The sequence below is a fragment of the Pantherophis guttatus genome, chromosome 4 (assembly GCF_059756535.1).
Source record: "Pantherophis guttatus breed Tessera chromosome 4, ASM5975653v1, whole genome shotgun sequence".
Classification (NCBI taxonomy): domain Eukaryota; kingdom Metazoa; phylum Chordata; class Lepidosauria; order Squamata; family Colubridae; genus Pantherophis; species Pantherophis guttatus.
In genome coordinates this window covers 37054837-37078720 of record NC_142066.1, presented here as the reverse complement: position 1 = coordinate 37078720, position 23884 = coordinate 37054837, and the positions used below count along the sequence as shown (strand labels likewise).

The window sequence follows — 23884 nt, the reverse complement described above, 5'->3', positions numbered from 1 at the left end:
ACTGGCAGCTGTGATTTTACATTATTTATATATTTATATAAATGTATTTATATAAATGTAGAATCACTACCTTTTAAAGTAGGGATATGCAATGTTGATCTTCAATAGATACAATCATGCTGAGCAATGCAAGCTCTGGACGCTTGATAGGAAGATGACACAAAGTTCTAAATGATAAAAGAGATTTATCATTTATGTCTGCTCCAGAATTTCCCTTCCCCTTTCTTTTTAATGCATATATTTAGCTTGCTTGTAGGAAAGGGGATGTGTGTGTGTGTGTGTGTGTGTATGTACATGTACATGTATATATATGTAAACATTTCATTCCTTCCTGCCAGCAAACTTCAGCAGCAGAATAGAAAATATTTTATCAATTTTCTGTTAACTTCACACTTTCCTGTTAGATATGTTGCATGCAACCATAAAGCATTATTATAGAAACAGAATGTTAAACATATAAAGAAAGCAAACTTACTTCTCACTTTCTGTGCATACTGGAGCATGTTCTCTTTTTTATTTTATTTTTTCCTAATAATATTTTAGACAGGCATGAACTATTTATTTTATTGTTTGTTTATTTACAAATAATTCAAGGAGATAAACACATCCAACACACCCTCCATCTCCTATTTTCCCCATAACAACAACCCTGGCAGGTTGACTGGCCAAGTTAGTGGTCCAATGTCACCCAGCTGGCTTTTATGGCTAAGGCAGGATATGAACTCATAATCTTCTGCTTTCAAGCCTAAACGAAAAGAAATAAATGAATGAATGAATGAAACAAACAGAAAAATGTATCTTTCCAAAAAGAAAAAAACTAGGAAACCCATTGTAAAATTTATATTTTAAAAAATGTATGTATAGATAAAGCATGATGTATATTTTCATACATCTATACTATTTTTTTTTTTGCAAATATATATAATAATGAATGGATGCATTTCATCTTTAAAGAAATGGAGATATGAAATTGTTCAACAGCACAGATAGCATTCACCTGCATTTCCTTAAGTTGTACAACAGAGATCTAATTCTAGACATTGGTCTGTGACAATAATTATCTTTAACTAGATAAAGTTTTATTGATTGCAAGTTGCTCACATTTGTATACCAATGTTCTAAACAAAAATCAAGGCTACATAAAAGAATTGTAGTTTTATCAATTTCACAAGGAGAAAGCTTAACACATTGAATCAGTTCCATTTAATTTATCAATTGATTTGCTTAAGAAAAGTTTTGTTTACTATTTGTATAATCACCCACAAAGTGGCCAAACAAATTACAGAATTTATTAAACTACACAAAACTGAAAAATTTGGGGCAAAGTGTTAGAAAAAATATTGAGGATCAGTTTCCAGATTGCCATTTTGAGTTCCTTGTTTCTCATGCTGTAGATCAATGGATTCATGATTGGTGGCACCACACAGTAAAACATAGAAATCAGGATGTCTGATGTTGATGGGGAACTGGATATGGGTTTCAGGTATGCAAAGGTACCACTTACCATAAAAATACAAATGACTATGAGGTGAGGTAAGCAAGTAGAGAAGGCCTTCTGCTTCCCTTGGTTAGATGGGATTTGCAAAACTGCTTTAAAAATCCTCACATAGGAAAACACAATTAGAACAAAAAGAATGAATGCTAAAGAAGAACCTAGAATGAGTATCCATTCTTCTGCAGCATAAGAATCAGAACAAGATATCTTGAGCAACTGAGGGATTTCACAAAAAAACTGATTGATGATGCTTGAACAGAACTTCACTGTAAACAAATTTCCTGTATGGAGCATTGAATAAGACAGCCCACACATCCAGACACTGGTTGCCATTTTGATGCAGGCTTTTTTGTTCAGTATAGTCTCATAATGCAGTGGGTTACAGATGGCTACATAACGATCATATGCCATGACACACAGGAGAAAGAAGTGAGACAGGATGAAGAAAACAAGGAAAAAAACTTGGCAGAGACATCCAGAATAAGAAATGGCTTCTGTGTTCATCAAGGAATTTGTCATCGACTTGGGAACTGTGACAGAGATGGAGCCAAAATCTTGCAAGGATAGATTGACTAGAAAAAAATACATGGGTGAATGCAGCTGATGGCTATAAACAATGACAGTGATGATGATGAGATTTTCAATGAGGGCTATCAAATAAATTATTAAAAAAACAATGATGTGGATTATCCTTAGCTCCTCGGTTACAGGGAATCCATGCAGAAGGAATTCATTGACTTGAGATTTATTTTCCATTCAGCTTTTTAGATTTCAGAGCTTGTAATAGAAGGTCAAATCTCCGATACTTTTCTCATGTACCTGTGGCAATATTCAAGATGAAGTGAAATGCTTTTCAATTTCTTTTAATATGAGAATGCTAGATAACAAATATAGACAAAGGTTTATATTTATTTAATTTTGTAATATTCCTCAGGGCACCCATTTCTCATGAGCTTAGTTTACTTTAGCACTTTTAAGTCTATATAGGTGTGGGAAAATGTGATTAGAGATTTGTTCATACTTCCTTTAATCTGTAGAACAAATAATGCTTTGATTGTTGCATAAGATACCTATACTGACTTCACTTCCAGAAGTAAAGTCTCTGAAACAAATGCATAATTGTTTTTGTTTGTTTGTTTTTCCTTGGCTAAATACTTCAATTTTGCATGTAAGGTGCTGTAGTAGAGACTGTGCAAACAGCTCAATATAAACAAGAGTTTTTAAAAAGAAACTCAAAGTAATATTCCAGGAAACACCTATCTAATCTTAGTTTTTAAAAACTAAACAATTGTTGGTGATGCTTAATAAATAGTTAACTGTATCTCCACTACATAATCAAATGTATTTTATTATCTGTAACATTTATAGTTGTAACTATATTTGAATGAAGGACTACCTCAGTATACCATGAGTGTAGACTAGGAAAGAGGAGGAGGAGGAGGAGGAGGAGGAGGAGGAGGAGGAGGAGGAGGAGGAGGAGGAGGAGGAGGAGGAGGAGGAGGAGGAGGAGGAGGAAGAGGAGGAGGAGAGGATAAAGTATATTAAATAGAGTTGAGGAGTCAAAAGTTTTAAAAAATCAACTTTGCATTTCCAAAACACTGGGAACAAACAAATACATTAGAACTGTTATGTATTGATACTTTTGAGCGGGAGTTTCAAACCTGCCTACGTTTCTGATTGGCTGACAGTCCCTCCAGGATTGTATATAAGGAGGGCTGCAGCCTCTGAGTTTTCGCTGAAGTCTCACTGTAAATTAAAGAGCTGTTGTCACTTGCTTGGTTGTGCCTCTCGTTATTCCCGAACCACTTCATTGGCGACGAAGGTGGGATTGAGGTCACAACAAGCGAACCAGTGAGACCACGAGCTTCAGCTAGGCGACGAGGCGAACCACAGGAGGCATACTGAACATGTCTGCCTACGTTCCGCCCAAGCCTTTTGATCCAACCCGCAAAAAATGGGTCTCGTACCTGACGAGGTTCGAATGCTCGCTCGAAGCCAGCGACATGCAGGGGCTCTCCGCTAATCGGAAGAGGGCCCTCTTCCTAAGCCACTGCGGACCGGACGTGTTCGAGATGGCAGAGTCACTGTGCGAGCCAACGCCGGTCCAGACCGTTTCCTGGGACACCCTGATGGCCACGCTCCGGGCTCACTACGCTCCCGTGCCCTCCAAGTTCGTGCAATGATACCAACTCAGACAGCGCGTACAGCGAGAGGGAGAACCGGTCAGCGCATACATGGCCAGCCTGAGAAAAGCCGCAACCCATTGCGACTATAGAGACTTGGACGATGCATTGCTTGAGCAACTCATCTGTGGTGTCCGGGACATTAGGCTGCAACGGCGCCTACTCGCCAAGCCTGATTTAATGCTCGCTGGAGCCCTAGACGAGGCCAGGGCTCATGAAGCCTCCACAAAAGCCGCAGAAACGCTGCAGCGTCCGCTGACCAGCAAAGACAACCCCAAGTCTGCCCCGGTGCACAGAGAAGATGCCGGATCCAGCTCGGAGTCCGAGTCGGATGAAGACATCTTCCGAACGGAGCACCAGAGAAAGGACACAGGCAGCCCCCGGCGAAGCTGTCCCAGCTGCGGAGGGCACCATGACAGACTGTCCTGCAAATATAGGGAGGCTATTTGCAGGCGTTGCGAGAAAAAAGGGCACTTGGCGCGAGTCTGTAGAGCCATTCTGCCCAGAAAACACCAACCACGTGAGCGCCGCAGCCAACCAGAATCAACGCGCCAGAAACAACCAACGAGAGAAGGCGGCGCGAAAAAACGGCGCGAATTTGAACCTCGAGATGGCCGCAGCATTCACATAGACCAGGCCAGCGCGGAAATCGAGGACAAAGTCAGCACGGTGGTCGAAATCAACGGCAAGCCATGCTCAATGGAGATCGACACCGGATCGGCTCTCTCCATAATGTCTTGGGCGACCCTAAAGACCCTCCTGCCGTCGTTCCGGAAGGACCAGCTCTCCAAACAGAGACTGCGCATCCTAGACTACCAGGGGAACCGAGTCCCCCTCGAAGGCGTGGGCACGTTCCGAGTCACCTATGGAGACTACGAAAGAGACCTGCCACTGACCATCGTCACGAAGCAGCTTCCCAGCCTTCTCAGCATGGGGTGGTTCCGAGCCCTCGGCATGGGCTTCACTGGCGTCCACCAGATGCTCAAGTCATCGTTAAAAGACAGTCTCCTGACCGAGTTCCAGGACGTTTTCGGGGACACGTTGGGCAAGTATGTGGGGACCCCTATCTCCCTTAATTTAGACCCCAACGTAGCCCAAATAAGACTCAAGGCCAGACGGGTGCCTTTCGCATTGAAACCAAAGATCGATGCGGAACTGGACAAACTGATTAAACAAGGGGTGCTGGTTCCCGTTGACCATGCAAAGTGGGAAACCCCTATAGTGACCCCAGTAAAGTCTGACGGCTCAATTAGAATCTGCGCCGACTACAAGTGCACGATCAACAAGGCTTTGCAGCCGAGCACCTATCCGGTGCCGATCGTGCACCATCTACTACACTCCCTGGGGCCTGGAAAATTTTTTGCCAAATTAGACCTGGCTCAGGCCTATCAACAATTACCAGTTGATGATGCCACGGCAGAGGCACAAACGATTGTTACTCATAGGGGTGCATTCAAATGCACCAGGCTCCAGTTTGGGGTGAGCGTCGCACCCGGCCTGTTTCAAAGCACCATGGAGCGCCTTCTGCAAGGGCTTCCCAGAGTGGTGCCCTATTTTGATGACGTTCTAGTCAGCGCTCAGGACGAATGTCAGTTAGGGGACAGAGTAAGGAACATCCTTTCCAGATTTAGGGAAGCGGGACTAAGGTTAAAGAAAAATAAATGTATGATCGCTGTCCCCTCCGTTGAATTTTTGGGGTACAGGGTGGACGGCACAGGCATCCACCCTACCGAAAGCAAGGTGAGAGCAATTAAGAGCGCACCTGCCCCCAAGACCAAAGCTGAGCTCCAAGCCTTCCTTGGACTGCTCAATTTTTACTCAATGTTCCTGAAAGACAAAGCTACCGTCGCAGATCCCCTACACAAACTATTGGGGAAGAATGTACCATGGGTCTGGGGGAAACCACAGCGGCAAGCAGCCGCTTTTGAGGCAGTTAAGAGACTTCTATCAGAAGACAGTTTCCTAATCCAATACAACGCAGCGCTACCGCTTGTATTGGTTTGTGATGCCTCCCCCGTAGGAGTTGGTGCCGTCCTGGGCCATAGACTTCCGAACGGCCTAGAGGCGCCCATTGCGTTTTACTCTCGCACCCTGTCAAGCGCAGAGCGAAACTATAGCCAATTGGACAGAGAGGCTCTGGCTGCAATCGCGGGGGTTAAAAAGTTCCACGAATATCTATTTGGCCGGCAATTCGAACTTGTGACTGATCACCGGCCCTTGCTAGGACTTTTGGCAGGCGACAGGCCCACCCCCGCTGCTCTGTCCCCACGCTTGACTAGATGGGCTATTTTTCTTTCGGCCTATTCATACCAGCTTGTACATCGACCTGGACGGACCCTGGGTCACACGGATGCCCTCAGCCGCTGTCCCCTACCTGACTTACTGACCAATCCAACACCTGAGGCCTCCGTCCTTCTACTGGACACATTAACTTTGGGACCTATTTCCTCTGCCGAAGTGGCTAAAGCCTCAGCCAGGGACCCGATCATTTGTACTGTGATGGGGTGGGTGCTAAAAGGGTGGCCGGTCAAGGTGGACGGGGGGGACTATCAAGGTTTTGTAAACAAACGAAACGAACTGTTTACGCAAGGTGGTTGTTTGTTGTGGGGTGATCGGGTGGTAGTGCCAACGAAACTACGAACGAGGGTCTTAGAATTGCTGCACGAAGGGCATCCGGGCATTGTCAGAATGAAAAGTTTAGCCCGCAGTTACGTATGGTGGCCCCAAATGGACCAAGTCATCTCTGAGTGGGTGGGGAAGTGCAGACCCTGCCAGGAGTCTCGGCCCGATCCCCCGGTAGCGCCCATCCGAGAGTGGGAGAAACCAAAAGGGCCATGGGGGAGGATCCATATTGATTTTGCTGGCCCCTTCCATGGGCAAACGTTTTTAATTGTAGTAGATGCCTTTTCGAAATGGCTTGAAATCATTCTAATGCCCTCTACCACAGCCGAGGCTGTTATTAAAGCCCTTCGCAAGCTGTTTGCCACACATGGCCTACCGGATACCCTAGTATCTGACAACGGGCCTCAGTTCACAGCAACCCTGTTCGAGGGATATTGGCTGGACTGGGCATCCGCCATGCCCTATCGGCCCCGTTCCACCCGGCTTCTAACGGATTGGCCGAATGTTTTGTAAGAACGGCCAAAGAGGCCCTATCCAGACTAGATAACGGGGACTGGCAGGCCAGGATAGATCAATTCTTAGCTGTCCAGCATGCCACACCATGCACAGCCACAGGGAGAGGCCCAGCAGAGCTCCTCATGGGCAGGAAGCTCCGGTGCATGTTAGATAGGCTTCACCCCAACTATTCGCACGAAAATTTCAAGGGAGAGACCTCCGGACTAAGACAGTTTCAGGTTGGGTCCCCGGTGTTCACTCGCAACTATGCCAACGGACCTCTATGGGTTGCAGGAACCATAGTGGGCATAACGGGCCCGAAATCTTATACGGTAGATGTAGGGGTAGACAGACTCTGGAAGCGCCACATAGACCAGCTGAGAAAAAGGGTAGTCGGCGAAGCAAACATAAATTTAGACATATCCGAGCCTAACTATAACAACTTTCCCAAAACAGCTAACTCAAGCCCGGGTTCGCGAGAATACTTAGCTGACAAGCCCTGGTTCCAGCGCCGCCCCAGCGAGTCGCCACTCCCAACCGGGGATAACCACGCCCCGGACAAAATCCAGGAGGTTCCATTGGCGGAGCCGGGAGAGACAGAAAGTCCCTCCGACCAGCTCGACACCCCACCAAACACTGAACTGCACAGGTCAACTAGGACGAGAACTCGCCCTGGGCACCTGCGAGATTTTGTGTGTACTTATGTAAATATTTGAATGACAGTGCCTTCTGGGAAGGGAGGGGTGTTATGTATTGATACTTTTGAGTGGGAGTTTCAAACCTGCCTACGTTTCTGATTGGCTGACAGTCCCTCCAGGATTGTATATAAGGAGGGCTGCAGCCTCTGAGTTTTCGCTGAAGTCTCACTGTAAATTAAAGAGCTGTTGTCACTTGCTTGGTTGTGCCTCTCGTTATTCCCGAACCACTTCAAGAACACTACATTTTTTATAATTAGTGTGTTTAATTAGGACATTTAATATTTTTTCCAATTCAGAAGACAGACAAAATTTCAAGTTTCAACCTTATATTAGTTTTAAATCCTTTCTGGGACATGGTTTTACCTAAATTTTGGTGATATCCTTTTTAAAATATCTTTAATATACCTAAAATACAGTATATGAAAGTGATTAAGGATAGGATAGGATAGGATAGGATAGGATAGGATAGAATAGAATAGAATAGAATAGAATAGAATAGAATAGAATAGAATAGAATAGAATAGAATAGAATAGAATAGAATAGAATTCTTTATTGGCCAATTGTGATTGGACACACAAGGAATTTGACTGGTGCATATGCTCTCAGTGTACATAAAAAGATACATTCATCAAGAATCATAAGATACAACATTTAATGATAATCATAGTGTACAAATAAGCAATCAAATCATATTATGAAACAATCAATATCAATATAAATTGTAAGGATACGAGCAACAAAGTTATTGTCATGCAGTCATAAGTGGGAGGAGATGGGTGACAGGAACAATGAGAAGACTAATAGTAATAGTAATGCAGACTTAGTGAATAGGGTTAATCAATGCAAAACTCACTATGATATGGAAACATTAAAATAGGTTTCTATAGAAGAACATGCTGAAAGAAATAATTTTGTAAGGGCAACTGTGAGCTCTTTGTTTCTCATGCTATAGATCACAGGATTCAACAGAGGTGGGACAAAGGTATATATCATAGTCAGTGCCAAATTCAAACTAGATGCAATATTAGAAGGTGGTTTTAAGTAGGCAAACCACCCAGTGGATATTAATATGGAAAATACAGTGAGGTGTGGAAGGCAGGTTGCAAAGGCTTTTTGTCTTCCTTGAACTGAAGGGATTCTTAGCACTGCTGTAAAGATCAGCACATATGTTATGATGATGAAGACAAAGCAAGCTCCCTCTAACATAATATTGATTGCCAGAATAGTAAGTTCAGGTTGGTATGAATCAGAACAAGATAGCTTGAGTAACTGTGGGATTTCACAGTAGAACTGATCAACAACATTGGAGCAAAAAGGGACTGCAAATGTGCCTGTAGTATTCATTGCTCCATTGAAAATTCCCATTAGCCAAGCACAAAGCACCATTTGTGCACAAGCTTGTCTATTCATCACCATCCCATAGTGCAGCGGATGGCAAATGGCAACATAACGATCATATGCCATGACTGTGAGAAGGAAGAAATCAGATTCAACAAAGGATACAAAACAGAAAACCTGACCCACACATCCAGAGTAAGAAATGTTTCTAGAGTTCATGAAAGAATTGCCCATGGATTTGGGAATAATAGTAGAAACAGAGCCAAGATCCTGAATGGCCAAGTTCATCAGGAAGAAATACATGGGAGTGTGAAGGTGATGATCAAAAATAACAGCAGAAATAATCATGAGATTCCCTAAGACAATTGCCAGATACAGTATCAGGAACAGATAAAAGTGTAGAATCTGTAATTCCCAGACTGCTGAAAATTGAAGGAGCAGAAAATTGGAAGGAGATGACATATTATCCATTTTATTAAGAGGTATAGTATCTAAAAGAAAAGGAAAATTAAATTAGGCAATTCCAAGCTTCCAAAAGGAATTTCAGAAAGTTCTTTGGGCATTTCAAGTCTACAAGTACTGTCTTGTATGTGTTAAAGCATCAGCAATAACTCAGCAATCAGCACACAAATAATTTGCAATATTTTGCAAAGAAAATTAACATTGTCTGAAAATTTATTAAATTAAAATTCAGTTAGTTATCAGATCTTAAAGACTTGATCAGTTTGAAATATTTCCAGCTGACCTCAGAAAATCTCTTCAGAATAGTGAATATGAAATGTGAAATAGCTAGAATAAAACCAATGCACAAAATAAATGCATACAGCTAAAATAATTGATGGTAGATAATCAAAACTCCAATGCAAGTGATAGAAGGCACATAAAGCAGTTGATAACTAGAATAACACTGAATAGCACTTTGGATTTAATCATCCCAAAGTGCTTTGTCAAAGAACAGAAGTATAACTCTTGTCTGTAAAATCTTTAAAGTAGAGGTAACTTTTAGGATTCATGCTAGATTTATGCAGCAGCCTTCCACAGCTGCCATGTGATCATAGAAACAATGCAATTGGTTTAAGTATTGACTACATACATACTCCTGTATATTCCCAAGCACATTTTAAAAACTTTGTAAATCAACTCATATTGATGATATCCAATTTCACCTCGTCTACTAAAAGTAATCCAAATTATTATTGAAAAGAAAACTATGGACAAGAATTTCTGAGATTTTATCAAGTTTTCTAAATGCTTTTTTTCCACAAAATGATTCAACAAAATGATTTTAGTAGTTTTTTAATAGTAGATTACTGCAAACTTTTTAAATATCTGGACATTTTCCACAGAATAGATCCCTACTAGTAGGTTCTTACGTGCTGCTTCATGTTTTATATATGCTTTCAAAGTTTATTGCTATTGTCAGCTTAGTAATAGATTCTACAAAAAAAAGAAAAAGAAAAAACCCTTTGCATTAACATTTTGCTTTAAAAGCACTAATAAAGTGAAATATGCTGAAAAAGAGGAAGAAAGGCAAAAGAAGGAAAGAGCAAATAAGAAAATAAGGGTGTTAGACTTCACTCTTGTATACACAGGCCACTTTTTCACATATCCTTTAATTGCAGTACTTCAATAAATTCTGAATTTATATTTGAACTGGACTTATCATTTTAAGAACATAAAAATGATTTGCTGTTTGATATTGTTAAATGATAAGGACAGTAGAGGTGGTATATATTTCTGGGTGCCTGACCTTAATAATTTTAAAATTCATACCCATCTGCAATAATGTTGTAATTAGCATATTTTGAAATGTCCACAGATTGTATCTTGCTATCAGATAGTCTCTCAGAAACCAATTGAATTATGATAAAAGATTACCATCTTTTGATTACATAAGAAAGCCCAGCTCTACTGCTGCTGTTTAATCTCTTTATGTTGATGAAATTGACAAATATATTAAAATTTCAAATGTTAAAGTTGTCTAAGAAGTTGAGAAATGGCTCTAAAATGTAAAGTATATAAAAAAGAACTTACCTTATAATTTAGCAGTTTTTTTGGAACTTACCATGATCCCTTCAGGTTTGAAATACCTAATATTATGAATGACATTTAAATAAGTTTTCTCCTTTCTTTCTTTTTTGTTGCTTTTGTGTCTTCTAATAACAAAAGATTGTTCTTCTCATCACAAGAAAAATATTCTGTTTTTAAAACCATAGATTTATTTTCTGTCATTCAATGCAAACCAAGATTATAACTGCAGAATATAGCTGCACCATGGAACTGAGTGAAGTTGGAATCCAAAAAGGATCAAATGTATCTATATCAAGAATTTATTTTCTCAAGGCAGAATAAGTCAAGTGTAATTTTTAACAGCAAAAGTAATAATTTATGAAAGTCTAGTTTGGTCAGGCCTAAGAAACATTTATCCCCACATACAGTGACATTTTGTAGATAATTAATCCTGACAAGTCTTAGGCAGGAATTGGAAGGAGTGAGATGTTTTTGCTCCATTCTTTGATTCTTTGCTTCTGGAAATAGCGTACTCCAGTCAACATTAATAGCTATGTATTGGCATATCATTAATGTCAGGCCAACTAAGTAGCCCAAATCAATAATTACCTCTTTAGGAGGGCTGAAACCATTTTAATTGATATTGGGTATAATAAGGCATATAGGTATCCCATTTTTGTTTCTTAATGAAGTTACCTGGGAATATACACTGTGTGACAATGCATGCAAAAAATAATACAATGTCCATAACAAAAAACAATCCAATAAAAGAATTCCTGATAATTTACCCATTTCTAAACATGCAGAAAACTTCCATGTTCTCTGCTGTCTTTAATTGATTGTGTCTTTCTTTGACTGTATTTAAATAATTAACAAATTATTCTATAATTTTCTTCCAAAGGCAGTGAAATGCCTGTCTCTACTGTTATTTTAAGAGCTACTGTAAATACAGCAAAGCAGCAGAAGTCTAAAAGGAGTCAAAAGTTGATACCCTTCCCTTTTTTCACATGTATACTTTAGAGCAACAACTATGGATTATTGAAGTTAATTAATACTGTGTTTTCAATATTAATATTTTAGATTTATTTCTTTTTGTATTCTTTTTAAATGTACCTCTATTTTTGTTGATCTGGAAGTATAAATAAATAAAAAAGAATAGTGTATTAGATACACATTAACAACTCTTTTTTCTGCTACCAGCCTTTATTTGAGGTATAACTTCTAGATCAACACATAGATATCTATATGATTCCTTGCCTTTTGAGCATTTGCTTTTATAAAATATACAATACCTTGAAAAAAGAAGGAAGACAATGAGGAATACTAAATTTAGTGATCAACAGAGCCATTCTCAAATCATAACCACTGGTCAACCATTGGTCAAGCCCATTATAGTCTTCTGGTCAAAGGGACCTTCAGGAACAGGGGCTGTTACTCTTAGCCTCTGTATATTATGGGCTATGCCATATTTATTGTGAATTGGGATCTGTTTAATGAAGGGATAACCAGACTTCTTGACTGTAATATACATTGATCTTTCAGGTGCAGAATATATCTTTTAATCCATTATATTTTCAAGAAACAATTCATTACTCTGATCAATAAGATTGATGAACCATTATCATTCAATAATTGTGTTGTGTGACTTTATGACTCATTGAAATATATAACTTGCATATTATGATAGGCAACTTTAGCTTTGGACAATTTTGGAACGAGCATTAGATACGAAGTTGAATAAAACCAGAAAAGAGGAAGGTTGAATGAATATACTAGATAAATAGGAACAAGGTAATAAATTATAGAAGTGATAAAAATAAAAGTCATAGGGATATATTTATTACCCAAGATTAACAATTGTTGGGGGAAAATAAAAATGTACAAGTAGCAGAATATTGTATATGGAAAAAGTACTAGGACCCATGAAGTTTCAAGTGAAGCTTCCACACAAAATTATTTTATGAAGCAATGTGGTTTTCTCTCTTCTAAGAGTAAAATAAATGTTTGCATTCATTCCTTCACTGTGTTTGATTAATCTCTATTAAAAACTATTAGGTAGACAAGATCAAGGAAGCAAGATCAACATGGATTTTATTAACAGTACATATCTTTAATGATAATCTAGAGTAAATTCAGAATTAAGTTAATTAACACAAAATCTCTTTAAAATATATTATTTCATTTTTCTTAGTTACCTAGACTAAGTTTCCTTTCTTCAGTAAATATCCAACTGATAACACTTTCAGCTTTCCCAGTCTGTATATATTCTGGCATTGTAATGCCCACCAAAAGTTTTAGTGCAGGTAAAGCATATGAGTAGAATCCATAATTGAGATTCCACTTATCTAACATCTAGAAGTGTTAGAACAAGTTCCTGAATGTGTGCAGTGCAGTAGTGAGTTGCAAAACCTGTCGCTACAGGTTTCCTTGTGTGTGCACTTGTGCGTGCGCTTTGCTTGTGTGCGCTTGTGCACGCATGTGATGCTTCTGCGCATGCTTCACTGTGGGTTGGTGGAGCCTCTTGCCGCTGCTGCTACTGCTTCACCGATCCAGGTAGAACCAGTAGCAACCCACCACTGGTGCAGTGCCTATGCAGAAGACTCTTATAGATTTTGCAAATGACAAAAACTGAGATGGCATGTCTTCAAAGAAAAAAATAAGAAAGTCCAGTTGCCTTCTGGAAAAGCACCTTTGGGACCACCATGACCTAGATGACTGAGAATCTCTACAGACATTTAGCTATACAATTTGGGATGAACATCTTTTGAATATGTCAAGTATTTGCAAGCCATTGGCACATGTGTCATATAGACACCAGTGGAGGCAGAGAGTGTCTCCACCCCTATGTGGAAAGGAGGGGCTTAACCTGAGTATAAAACCCCCTCCAACCTTTTCCACCTTGCTCTCTCCATCTCTCTCTTTTCATTTTTTCCTCATGAGACTTTATCTCTGTTGTACATAGTTAATATGATTTATCATATGAATAAATACGTTTAAGACATTTATTTATGCATCTGCCTCTGAACTCTTCTATGCTCCTGGGTGTTTCTACGATCCCAATTCTGAAGAATAGTGTGGGAGTAGGAATGGTTTTCCAGAGAAAAAATTGCAGACTACAGGAATCGGAGCACTACTCAGGTGAGCCTAAGGACACAGATAAACCTACAAGTGCTTCAACGATCCTCTAAAAGGATGCAAATTACCAGCTGTCTGCAAGGAATATAAATTCTTCCATTTCCCACTATCCTGTAGAGCTGAAGAAGCTTCTTGGATGAGAAGCAAAACATCTTCAAAGAAAACAAGAAAGTCCAGTTGCCTCCTGAAAAAGCACTTTTGGGACAACCATGACCTGAATGACTGAGAATTTCTACAGACTTTTGACTATATGATATATGACTATATTATGCATTTTTAATATGTACTATAAACATCATGCCCCCAAAAGATACTTTTGATGATTTGATATGTTTTGTTGAAACAGGTTTTTGTTTTTGTTTTACCTTAATAAAAAGAATTATGCATCTTTATGTAATGAAATTGGAATTAACTGAGCTGGGATGAATCCTCCAAATCTAACAGTTTCCACAAAGCAATTTTGATCTCTTTGTTCCTCACACTATAGATGAATGGATTCAGTATTGGTGGAATTATGGTATAGATCACAGCAAATGCTATATCAAAATTAGAGGAAGTTTTAGTGGGAGGTCTTTCATAGGCAAGAATTAAACTGAAAATAAAAATGGAAACAACTATGAGATGAGGAAGACAAGTGGAGAATGCTTTTTTAGAAACCTGCTTAGAAGGGATTCTAAGAACTGTCATAAGGATTTCTCTGTAACTTTCAATGATGAAAATAAAGCATATTAGCCCAATGCAACAACCTAATATAAGAAATCCAACCTCAATTAGATATAAATCAGAACAGGACAGTTTCAGTAATTGTGGGATTTCACAGAAGAACTGATTAATATAATTGGAATAAAAGCTAAGGCTAAATGTTCCTGAAGTATGTAATGTTGCATAAAGTATGCCACTAACCCATGCACTGATTGCCATTTGAATGCAGGCTCTTTTGTGCATAATTCTTTCATAGTGAAGTGGATTGCAGATGGCCACATAGCGATCATATGCCATTATTGTTAGGAGGGCAAGATCTGATCCTGCAAAGAACACATAGAAGAACACTTGAGCAACACATCCAGAATAAGAAATGGACTTGTTGTTCAAGACAGAATTAGCCATAGATTTGGGAACTGTAACAGAGATGGAACCAAGATCCAACATGGCCAAATTCATTAGGAAAAAATACATGGGTGAATGCAGATGGTAATCAAGGGTCACTGCAAAAATGATTAAAAGATTCCCAGATATTGCCACCAAGTACAAAACTAGAAACACAAAGAAATGCAAGATCTGTAATTCTCGAATCTCTGAGAATGTCAAGAGAAGAAATTCAGCTGTGGAGGTGCAATTAAACATGTTTTCTTGAAGCTCAGTTGTATGCTTCCTGTTGAAATAACAGAAAAGAAAAATGTTTAATCCAGAGATTGTGATTAAAATTAATCAAGATTAATTTAATGAAAAGTATTCCAAGTACTTACTTCTATATTTAGTGAGAAGACAATGGAAATATATTTTGCATCTATTTAGACCTTTTTGCAGTTTTTTATTTATTTATTAAAGTTCTGATTTATTTAGCCTGCTGCTATAATTTCAGCTATGTAAGTATATGATGTATGTATGATGTTCCCTTTACTGAAAATGAGAATATAAGAAAACTCTGGGTTTAACTGTTATACTCTAAATGGAAATTTAAGGGGAAAGCTTCCTTCAGGAGAAATGTAAAGCTCATTATTGATAAAAATATAAGCCTTTATAATGTTATAAGCATATAACATGATGTTAATGTTTTAGGAGAAAGAAATGTAGTGAAGGGAAAAAAGAACAATAGAAGAATAATATCTATAGGTACTACAGATTTACAAAAGAAAGAAGAAAAGAAACCGTGAGGTGCTCAACTATTCATATTTTTATTTCAAATTATTTTCTAAACTATTATGGGTATGTACCTATTTATATAAGATTGTATATCACACTGCCTAAATTAGTCTCCCACCATTCTGTGACTCCAATTAGTTACCTGTATCTTACTTGTAGATGTTGTTTAGCATTTTTTATTAGTCTTTAAAGTGATAACAGAGGCAGCTAGCATTTTAATGATAATTTTGGAGCTGTAAAGGTGATTGACACATTTCATCATAAAATTAAAACTCAAATGAGAATCTCTTTCATCCCATACTTTCTTGGTCATCCTGAAAGAAGCTAGGAACATTTTATTACTTACAATGCTATGTGGTTGAACTATTTTCTATAATATTATCTCTGTATAAAGTATAAAATGGTACAATATAAAATTGTGTATGTATATATGTGTGTATGTCTGTTTTAGCTTGTTCTTTGATGTTACAATTAAAGTGTACATTTTGTCAGTTTTAATACAAACTAAATGCAATGAATGTTGACACTCATACTTTCTGACCATTTAAAAAAAAAATTAATATATAGTACAAAATGTGTGAGTAATCATCAAGCCACCAGCAATAAAATAGAAAATTCAAATACATGATCGTAGATGAAATACTACAATACTAAGTTATCTCCTGGGTTATGCCACTGAAAACTATTTAGATTCCATAAACAATGACTCAATTGCCAGAAACAATTGAGTTGTCACAATCTTAAGGATGGACAATCTAAAGGATAAACTGCGATTCGTGTGTTTTTTTGTTTTTTTTGGTACAAAATTCTCTCGTATGAAATGAAATGCACACTCTAAAATTTTTATAGAATAATAGAACACTTCTTTGTATGTGGTTATAATCTATTTTTCACCTGAAACTACAAGACAATGTAGTTGAATGCAAAGGAATTTTAGGACTGAAAAGGGATAAAATTAATTTATCAACAAACTGGTAAATTATCCTATTAGACAGATGATTGAATGCTGAAGGGGAAAAAAGAATAGTTCTGAGTATCATCAACTTCCTTGACTCTAATAGAAAAGAACCAACTGCATTTTTACATGTGTTAAGTATTAAACAAGTGTTAAACAAAACTGTTTATCCTGAATTCCAAAACAATAGAAATAATATAGTTTAAAGAGGAAAGAAATGACTTTTTAGAAGTTCTAATATGAGTAAAATAATTCAGTGTAAATTCTTACATTGATTGTTTTACCTTTATATCCATAACAAAGACGAATGTAATAAGAGATGCATTTTACTTTAATACTTATATTTTTCTTTGGCTTGAGAGTGGATAATGCTAAAGCTTTAAGATCATGAAGCTCATCAGTTAAAATCATGAAGATATACATAATACATATTCACACATTCCTATATCCTAATAGATTTTATAATTATGTTTGCTAAGCAGAAATGCCATTCACTAAGATTTTCTGAATCCTTTGTAAAACTTTTTTTCAATTTAGATTTTATTTTTACCTCTGGTTGCTTTTTAATTACTTGTATAATTTATTTCTGTTATTTTTCTTTGAGAGAGCCAGTCTAATGTAGTGGTCAAAGCTGGGTAATCATTAGTTCTAGTCTTATTTTAGGCACAAAGCCAGCTGGGTAGTCTTGGGAGAGTCACTCTCCAGAAAGTCACCACGAGTCAACCCTGGTTTGAAGGCACAAAGATATGGATAGATATATAGACAGATATACCGGTATATATACCCCTTTCTTTGATCGTTATTTAAAAAGTTGTATACATAAAGATAGCAATTTAAACTTTGTTATTAAGCTCCCTAGATACCAGTGCACAATAATTACAAGGATATATTTTCCCCTTGTACAGGAGATTTATCTACAGAGAAAAAGAAAAAAATCTATAGGGGCTATTATTTATATCATTTGATTATTTTGATTATTTGTATTTGATTATGTACTGAATATTTGATTATATCAAAATTTCATTGGCAAATCATTTCAGGGATATAAAGATAGGAAATACTAGTGTAACAAACAATGGACTGGAATTATTTGGTTCCATTCTTAGTTTTGTATTCCATTTTTCCACTCAAGACAGTTTTGATAAATAATCTTTCTTCAGAATGACTGATTGATCATTTGCCAAACTTCTGTAGTTAATGGTAAACTCAATTCTGTTTTTTTTTAAAAAAAGAACGACTGAGTGTAAATTGATTTATATTGCCCTCAGGTGCCATGTTGTTGTTATTATTATGACAGTCATTTGTCTTTAATCCTCTATTTCATACCTTGAGTCATAAGTGGAGAAAGATGGCTAAAAATAAATATTAGACTGATTTTTTTTCATAAAGTAACATTCATTTCAACAAAGAGGAACCACATTGCCTCAAATGCTAGTCATTCCACTGTTTAGTTTTTATTCATGTTATAATGTATAATTTAACCTACTGTACAAATAAGTATTTGCTTAGAAAGTTTGAGTAAAATATATATCTTGATTCCTTAGTTAAAATACATTAGGAGGTAAGTATAGTTCTAATGCACTAAAATTGGTTGTAGAGATGGTTTACACCCCAAAGTTTTTAAGGAATTGGCAGATGTGATCTCAGAACCACTGAACCAGGGGTGAAATGCTCCCGGTTCGGACCGGCTCAGGCAAGTAGGTAGTGATGGCGGCGGACAGTTTGGAGAACCGGTAGCAAAAATCCCTGCTCCCACCCCCCATGCCCAGCGAGCCTCATGATCATCAGAGCATTTTTTTTCCTTTTAAATGGCTCTGACGATCCAAACTCTGACGACCCCAGCTGAGTTGCCTACTAATCGGTAGCAAAAATCCCTCCCTCTCCCCCCCTCAGCTTGCTTACCTTAGCTGCTGGTTGCAATGTCTTACTGTAATTCCTGCAATCCATTGCATCAGCAAGCAACTGAATCTCTCTGCCTGCAATCAAGCAGGTAGGGAGTTGTGGACTTCAACTCCCAGAATTCCTCAGCCAGCAAAGCAAAGCTGGCTGAGGAATTCTGGGAGTTGAAGTCTACAAGTCTTAAAGTTGCCAAGGTTGGAGACCCCTGTTATATTGGGTAAGTTTTTTTCCCCTTTGGGAGATTTTAAAAAAATAGTTAATTGGGATTTTTTTTAGTTGTTCTTTTTTTAGACCTAGCCATTTAAAGTTTAGGAAGTTTTAAATTTAGCTGCTTTTATATAAAAATAAAAATAAAATAAAATAAAATAATATTTGTGCAGCTTTCGGAAATTTAGTGTGTTTCTGTAGTGTTTCACTCTAACTACACAAACAAACAAAATCTCACAAAGCTGTATGTGGAATTTTGTGTGTGTAAAGTGTGAAAGTTGGTTTTTTGGGCTTTTTTTTTAAATTTGATTTATATGCCGCCCTTCTCCGGAGACTCAGGGCGGCTTACAGTGCGCTAAGCAATAACTGTGGCTGTGAGAGGTTTCTGCTTGTTGCAGGGGCCATTTTGGGTCTAGCACAGATGCTTTTACATTGTGGGTGAGCCAGTTGTGTTGTGTTGTGTTGTGTTGTGTGTGTGTAAAGTGTGAAAGTTGGTTTTTTGGGCTTTATGTGCCTGTGTTAGGTTCCTGCTTGTTGCAGGGGCCAGTTTGGGTTTAGCACAGCTGCTTTTATATTGTGGGTGAGCCAGTTGTGTTGTGTTGTGTTTTGTAGGTTAAAAAAGGGCAAAGAAGTGACATTGACTTGGCCACTCCCACCTGATCAACAAGCCACGCCCTCCCAGTCACCTTACCACCAAGCCCCGCCCACTAATTAAGCCATGCCCACAGAACCAGTAGCAAAAAATTTTAGATTTCACCCCTGCACTGAACTATATCTTTTAAAGATCCTGGAGCACTGTTGAACTACCAGGAGGACTGAAAAAAGGCTGATGTAGTTCCCATTTTCAAAAAAAGGGGAAAAAATCCAGGAAACTACTATCAGCCTGACATCAATACCTGGAAAGATTATGGAAAAGATAACCAACAAATCTGTGAACACCTACAGGGAAAAAAGTCATAACCAAAAATGAACATAGGTGTATCAAAGACAGATCATACCAGACAAATATTTTTGCATTGTTTGACAAAGTGACAAAATTACTGGACCAGAAAAGTGCCATGGATATAATTTACTTTGACTTTAGTAAGGTATTTGATAAAGTAGGCCACAACTTATACTTGATAAGATAGAAAAATGTGGGTTATACAGCATCTCCACCAGATGGATTTGTAACTGACTGATCAACTGCATTCAACCTGTAATCCTGAATGGAACTGCATTTATATGGAGGAAAGTATACAGTGGGGTACTCCAAGGCTCTGTGTTAAGCTCAGTACTCTTCAATAACATCATCAATTATTTAGATGAGGGGATAGATGGGAATTCATCAAATTTGCAGAGACACTAAACTGGCAGGAATAACCAACACTCCAGAAGATAGGTTTAAGATAGAAAAGGATCTTGACAGATTGGGCCCTATCATTGGGCTCTATCTAACAAAATGAAATTTAATGGTTAAAGAAGTAAGGTTCTACACAGGACTGGGTTCTAAATTTTTTTACTACCGGTTCTGTGGACATGGCTTATTTTGTGGGCATTGTTTGATGGTCATGTGACAAACAATTCTTAAGGATTTAGCAGAACTACTGGTATACCAGGCTTTTAACTGCTTGCAGAGCCATACTGGTCTACCCATTTGTTTTTGGACCACACTGGTCTACCACCACACTGCCTTTTACCGCTGATCAGCTGTAGGGTGGCCCTTTGTAGTGCCGCGGCAAGAGTTTAAACAGTTTTTTGCCACTCTGCCACCACTAAGAGCATCAGAAACCGCTTTCAGGCAGCTTGGCCTCAATCTACCATCACTGAGTGGTTTACAAGGAGCAGATAAGTTCTGGATGATCAGTTGGGAGGCTTCCTGGCTTCTCAATTTAAAGCTATGGTGTCTTGTTTTTTTTTTTTTCCTCTTCTTTGTCAAGTAAGCCCTGATTTTTTCCTTCTAGCTGATCAACTGGGACTTGGGAGGCAGTGGATAGATTGGGGGCGGGGCCAGGCAGAGGTGGTATTTCTGGTTCTCTGAATTACTCAAAATTTCCACTACTGGTTTGAAAGAACTGGGGAGAACCAGTAGCAACCCACCACTGGTTCTACATTTAGGTAAGAAAAACCAAATGCACAGATATTGCACAGATATTGCAGAAAAAACAATTGCTATCAACCTACCTTCCATTGATGACCTGTATACTGCACCAGTCAAAAAGAGGGCTGTGAAAATATTTAGAGACCCCTCACATCCTGGACATAAACTGTTTCAACTCCTACCTTTAAAACGACGCTATAGAGCACTGCACACCAGAACAACTAGACACAAGAACAGTTTTTTCCCGAATGGCATCACTCTGCTAAACAAATAATTCCCTCAACACTGTCAAACTATTTACTAAGTCTGCACTACTATTAATCTTCTCATCGTTCCCACCACCCATCTCCTTCCACTTATGACTGTATGACTGTAATTTTGTTGCTTGTATCCTTACGATTTATATTGATATTATTTGTATCCTATGACTATCATTAAGTGTTATATCTTATGATTCTTGATAAACGTATCTTTTCTTTTATGTAGAGTGAGAGCATAGGCACCAAGACAAATTCCTTGTGTGTCCAATCACACTTGGCCAATAAAAAATGCTATTCTATTCTATTCTATTCTATTCTACTCTACTCTACTCTACTCTACTCTACTCTACTCTACTCTACTCTACTCTACTCTACTCTACTCGTTATTCTGAGAGGTGTAGGTTTTAAGGTTTCAGACTAAAAACCAAGAGACCATGAGTTCTAGTTCTGACTTTAGAACATACTAATTGGGCAACCTTGGGCATCCATACTCCCTCAGCCTCTAGGAATAAGGCAATGGCAAAACATTGCCTTATTCCAAGGCAATCTTGCCAAGAAAACTCAAGGATTTGTCCAGGCAGTCTTCTAGAGTCAACACCGACAGTCTTCCAGAGTCAACACTGGCATGAAAGCCACACACACACACACACACACACACACACACACACACACACAATTGCAGGTGAAGGGCCTAAAAGTCAATCTTTAAGATACTCTTTGTTGCTAATCCTAATTCTCAAGCAGGTATATTGGTAAATGGATTATTATCCTAAGCAATCTGTTACAGCACACCAAATCTATACACTCAATCAATAAAATGCATATCTGTATTACTAACCTGCTGACATGTCTTTATTAGGCCAACTCAAGTTATATAATGTAGAACTTCATAATTGTATGAAAAGCATACCAATAGTGCTCAACCTATGACTGGTCATATAGCGAATGTTCAAAGTTCTGACAAACCTACCTGGAAGCTATTTATGACCCAAATTTGAAACATGATTACACTACAGGCATTTGAAAATTGGGTGCATTTATGGTTATTTGCAAGATCCAGTGGTCATGTGATCACAGTTTTTTATAATTGAAAACTGAATTACTTCCAGTTTCGTACAAAACTGGCTTCATAGTCATTGATTCATTTAACAACTGTGATGTTCACTTAACTATGATGGTAGTCAGTTTATGACTGCATTTGCTTAATGACCTCTGCAAAAAAGATTTTAAAAAATTGGGTCAGTCACATTATTGACCTGCTTTACAACCTTCATGAATAATGACCATAATGGGCAGGATCCATTATGTGATAACTTGAGGACTACCTATTTTCCTTAAAAGGTATGAATTATTTTAGACCTTCTTCAATGACTCCAACACAAAACTTGAAAGATGCTTCAGCATGCCTACAGAAAAGTCTTCCTCCAACATCTGCAGGTATTTGCAAATCTGGAGAATTGCAAAAGGAGCCTGTGAGGCTCCTTTTAACATTCCCTAGCCCTTTGAAACCTGCACAAACCTGATTTTTTTCCTGATCTTTACAATGAGAGATAATCAGGAGGAGCTGAACAGAGTTGAAAGGCTTCATAGAAACAAACTTGAGTCAGTTTGTGCAGGATTCCTTTCCTGATGTTGTTCCCCATTTTGCCTTAATGTCAGTATCAGAAACATTTTTATTAATCAGAAAATGCATTTTATCATATATACTGCTCAAAAAAATAAAGGGAACACAAGCAGAAGACATCCGAGATCTGAATGAATGAAATAGCCTTATTAAATACTTTGTTCTTTACATACAGTAGTTTATACACTGCTCAAACAAGTAAAGGGAACACAAAACTACTGTATGTAATGAACAAAGTATTTAATAAGACTATTTCATTCATTCAGATCTCAGATGTCTTCTGCTTGTGTTCCCTTTATTTGTTTGAGCAGTGTATTTCTTATATGGAGACGTATTTGTGCAGGTTTGTGCATATTTCATTTTATATATCTTTATGTTTATATATACATACATATACATACACACACACACACACACACACACACACACAATGTTTTTCTATCAAGGCACTTGGTCTACCTCAAGCAGTCACATTCATGACAAACCATTTTTATACCAAATTTATATTTCACTGATAAAGAAATAAAGGGAGACTAGTATAGATCTACTTCAAGCTGTGGCTCAGAGGTTAATACAACTGCCTAATATGTAGGCAGCCCATGTTCGAATCCGAGTAAGGGTATGGCTAGCTGATGAGGCCTAAATAGCTTGGTGTGTGTGTGTGTGTATGTGTGTTTCTATCGAAACACCTGGTCTGCCCCAGCATGTGGGAGGGAGCATACTGCATCCCTTTCGCCTTTCAGCTCCAATCCAGGAGCTCTCAAGCAATCACATTCATGACAAACCATTTTATACCATATCAAACCATGATATTTCTTTATCAGCAAAATATTATATATGTATGCAGTGATGCGATTCAATTTTTTTAACAACTAGTTCTGTGCGCGTGGCTTAGTTGGGGGTGTGGCTAGCTGGTCATGTGACCGGGTGGGCGCAGCTATCTGCATAGGGACTACTCAGAGGGCTGAAAAAAGTCATTTCTGACTGGTCTTCACACTTTTGACCGGTCCTCGCACTTA

At 38.2% G+C, this 23884-nt stretch overlaps 3 protein-coding genes across 3 annotated transcripts; all 3 read right to left on the bottom strand.

Annotated features, from left to right (window-relative positions):
- Window positions 1–1291: 1291 nt before the first annotated feature.
- On the bottom strand, window positions 1292–2251 carry LOC117668736 (olfactory receptor 14A16-like). The gene has a single exon (XM_034422796.1). It carries the CDS (start codon window positions 2249–2251, stop codon window positions 1292–1294), a length of 960 nt encoding a protein of 319 aa, XP_034278687.1.
- Window positions 2252–8346: 6095 nt separating this feature from the next.
- On the bottom strand, window positions 8347–9321 carry LOC117669014 (olfactory receptor 14A16-like). Its single transcript, XM_034423102.3, has one exon. The coding sequence runs from the start codon at window positions 9301–9303 to the stop codon at window positions 8347–8349; it is 957 nt and encodes a 318-aa protein (XP_034278993.1). The 5' UTR covers window positions 9304–9321.
- Window positions 9322–14385: 5064 nt separating this feature from the next.
- LOC117668735 (olfactory receptor 14A16-like) lies at window positions 14386–16174 on the bottom strand. The gene is made up of 2 exons (XM_034422794.2): window positions 16166–16174; window positions 14386–15333 (listed from the first exon to the last, which is right to left on the bottom strand). The coding sequence occupies exons 1-2, from the start codon at window positions 16172–16174 to the stop codon at window positions 14386–14388; spliced, it is 957 nt and encodes a 318-aa protein (XP_034278685.2).
- Window positions 16175–23884: the final 7710 nt, after the last annotated feature.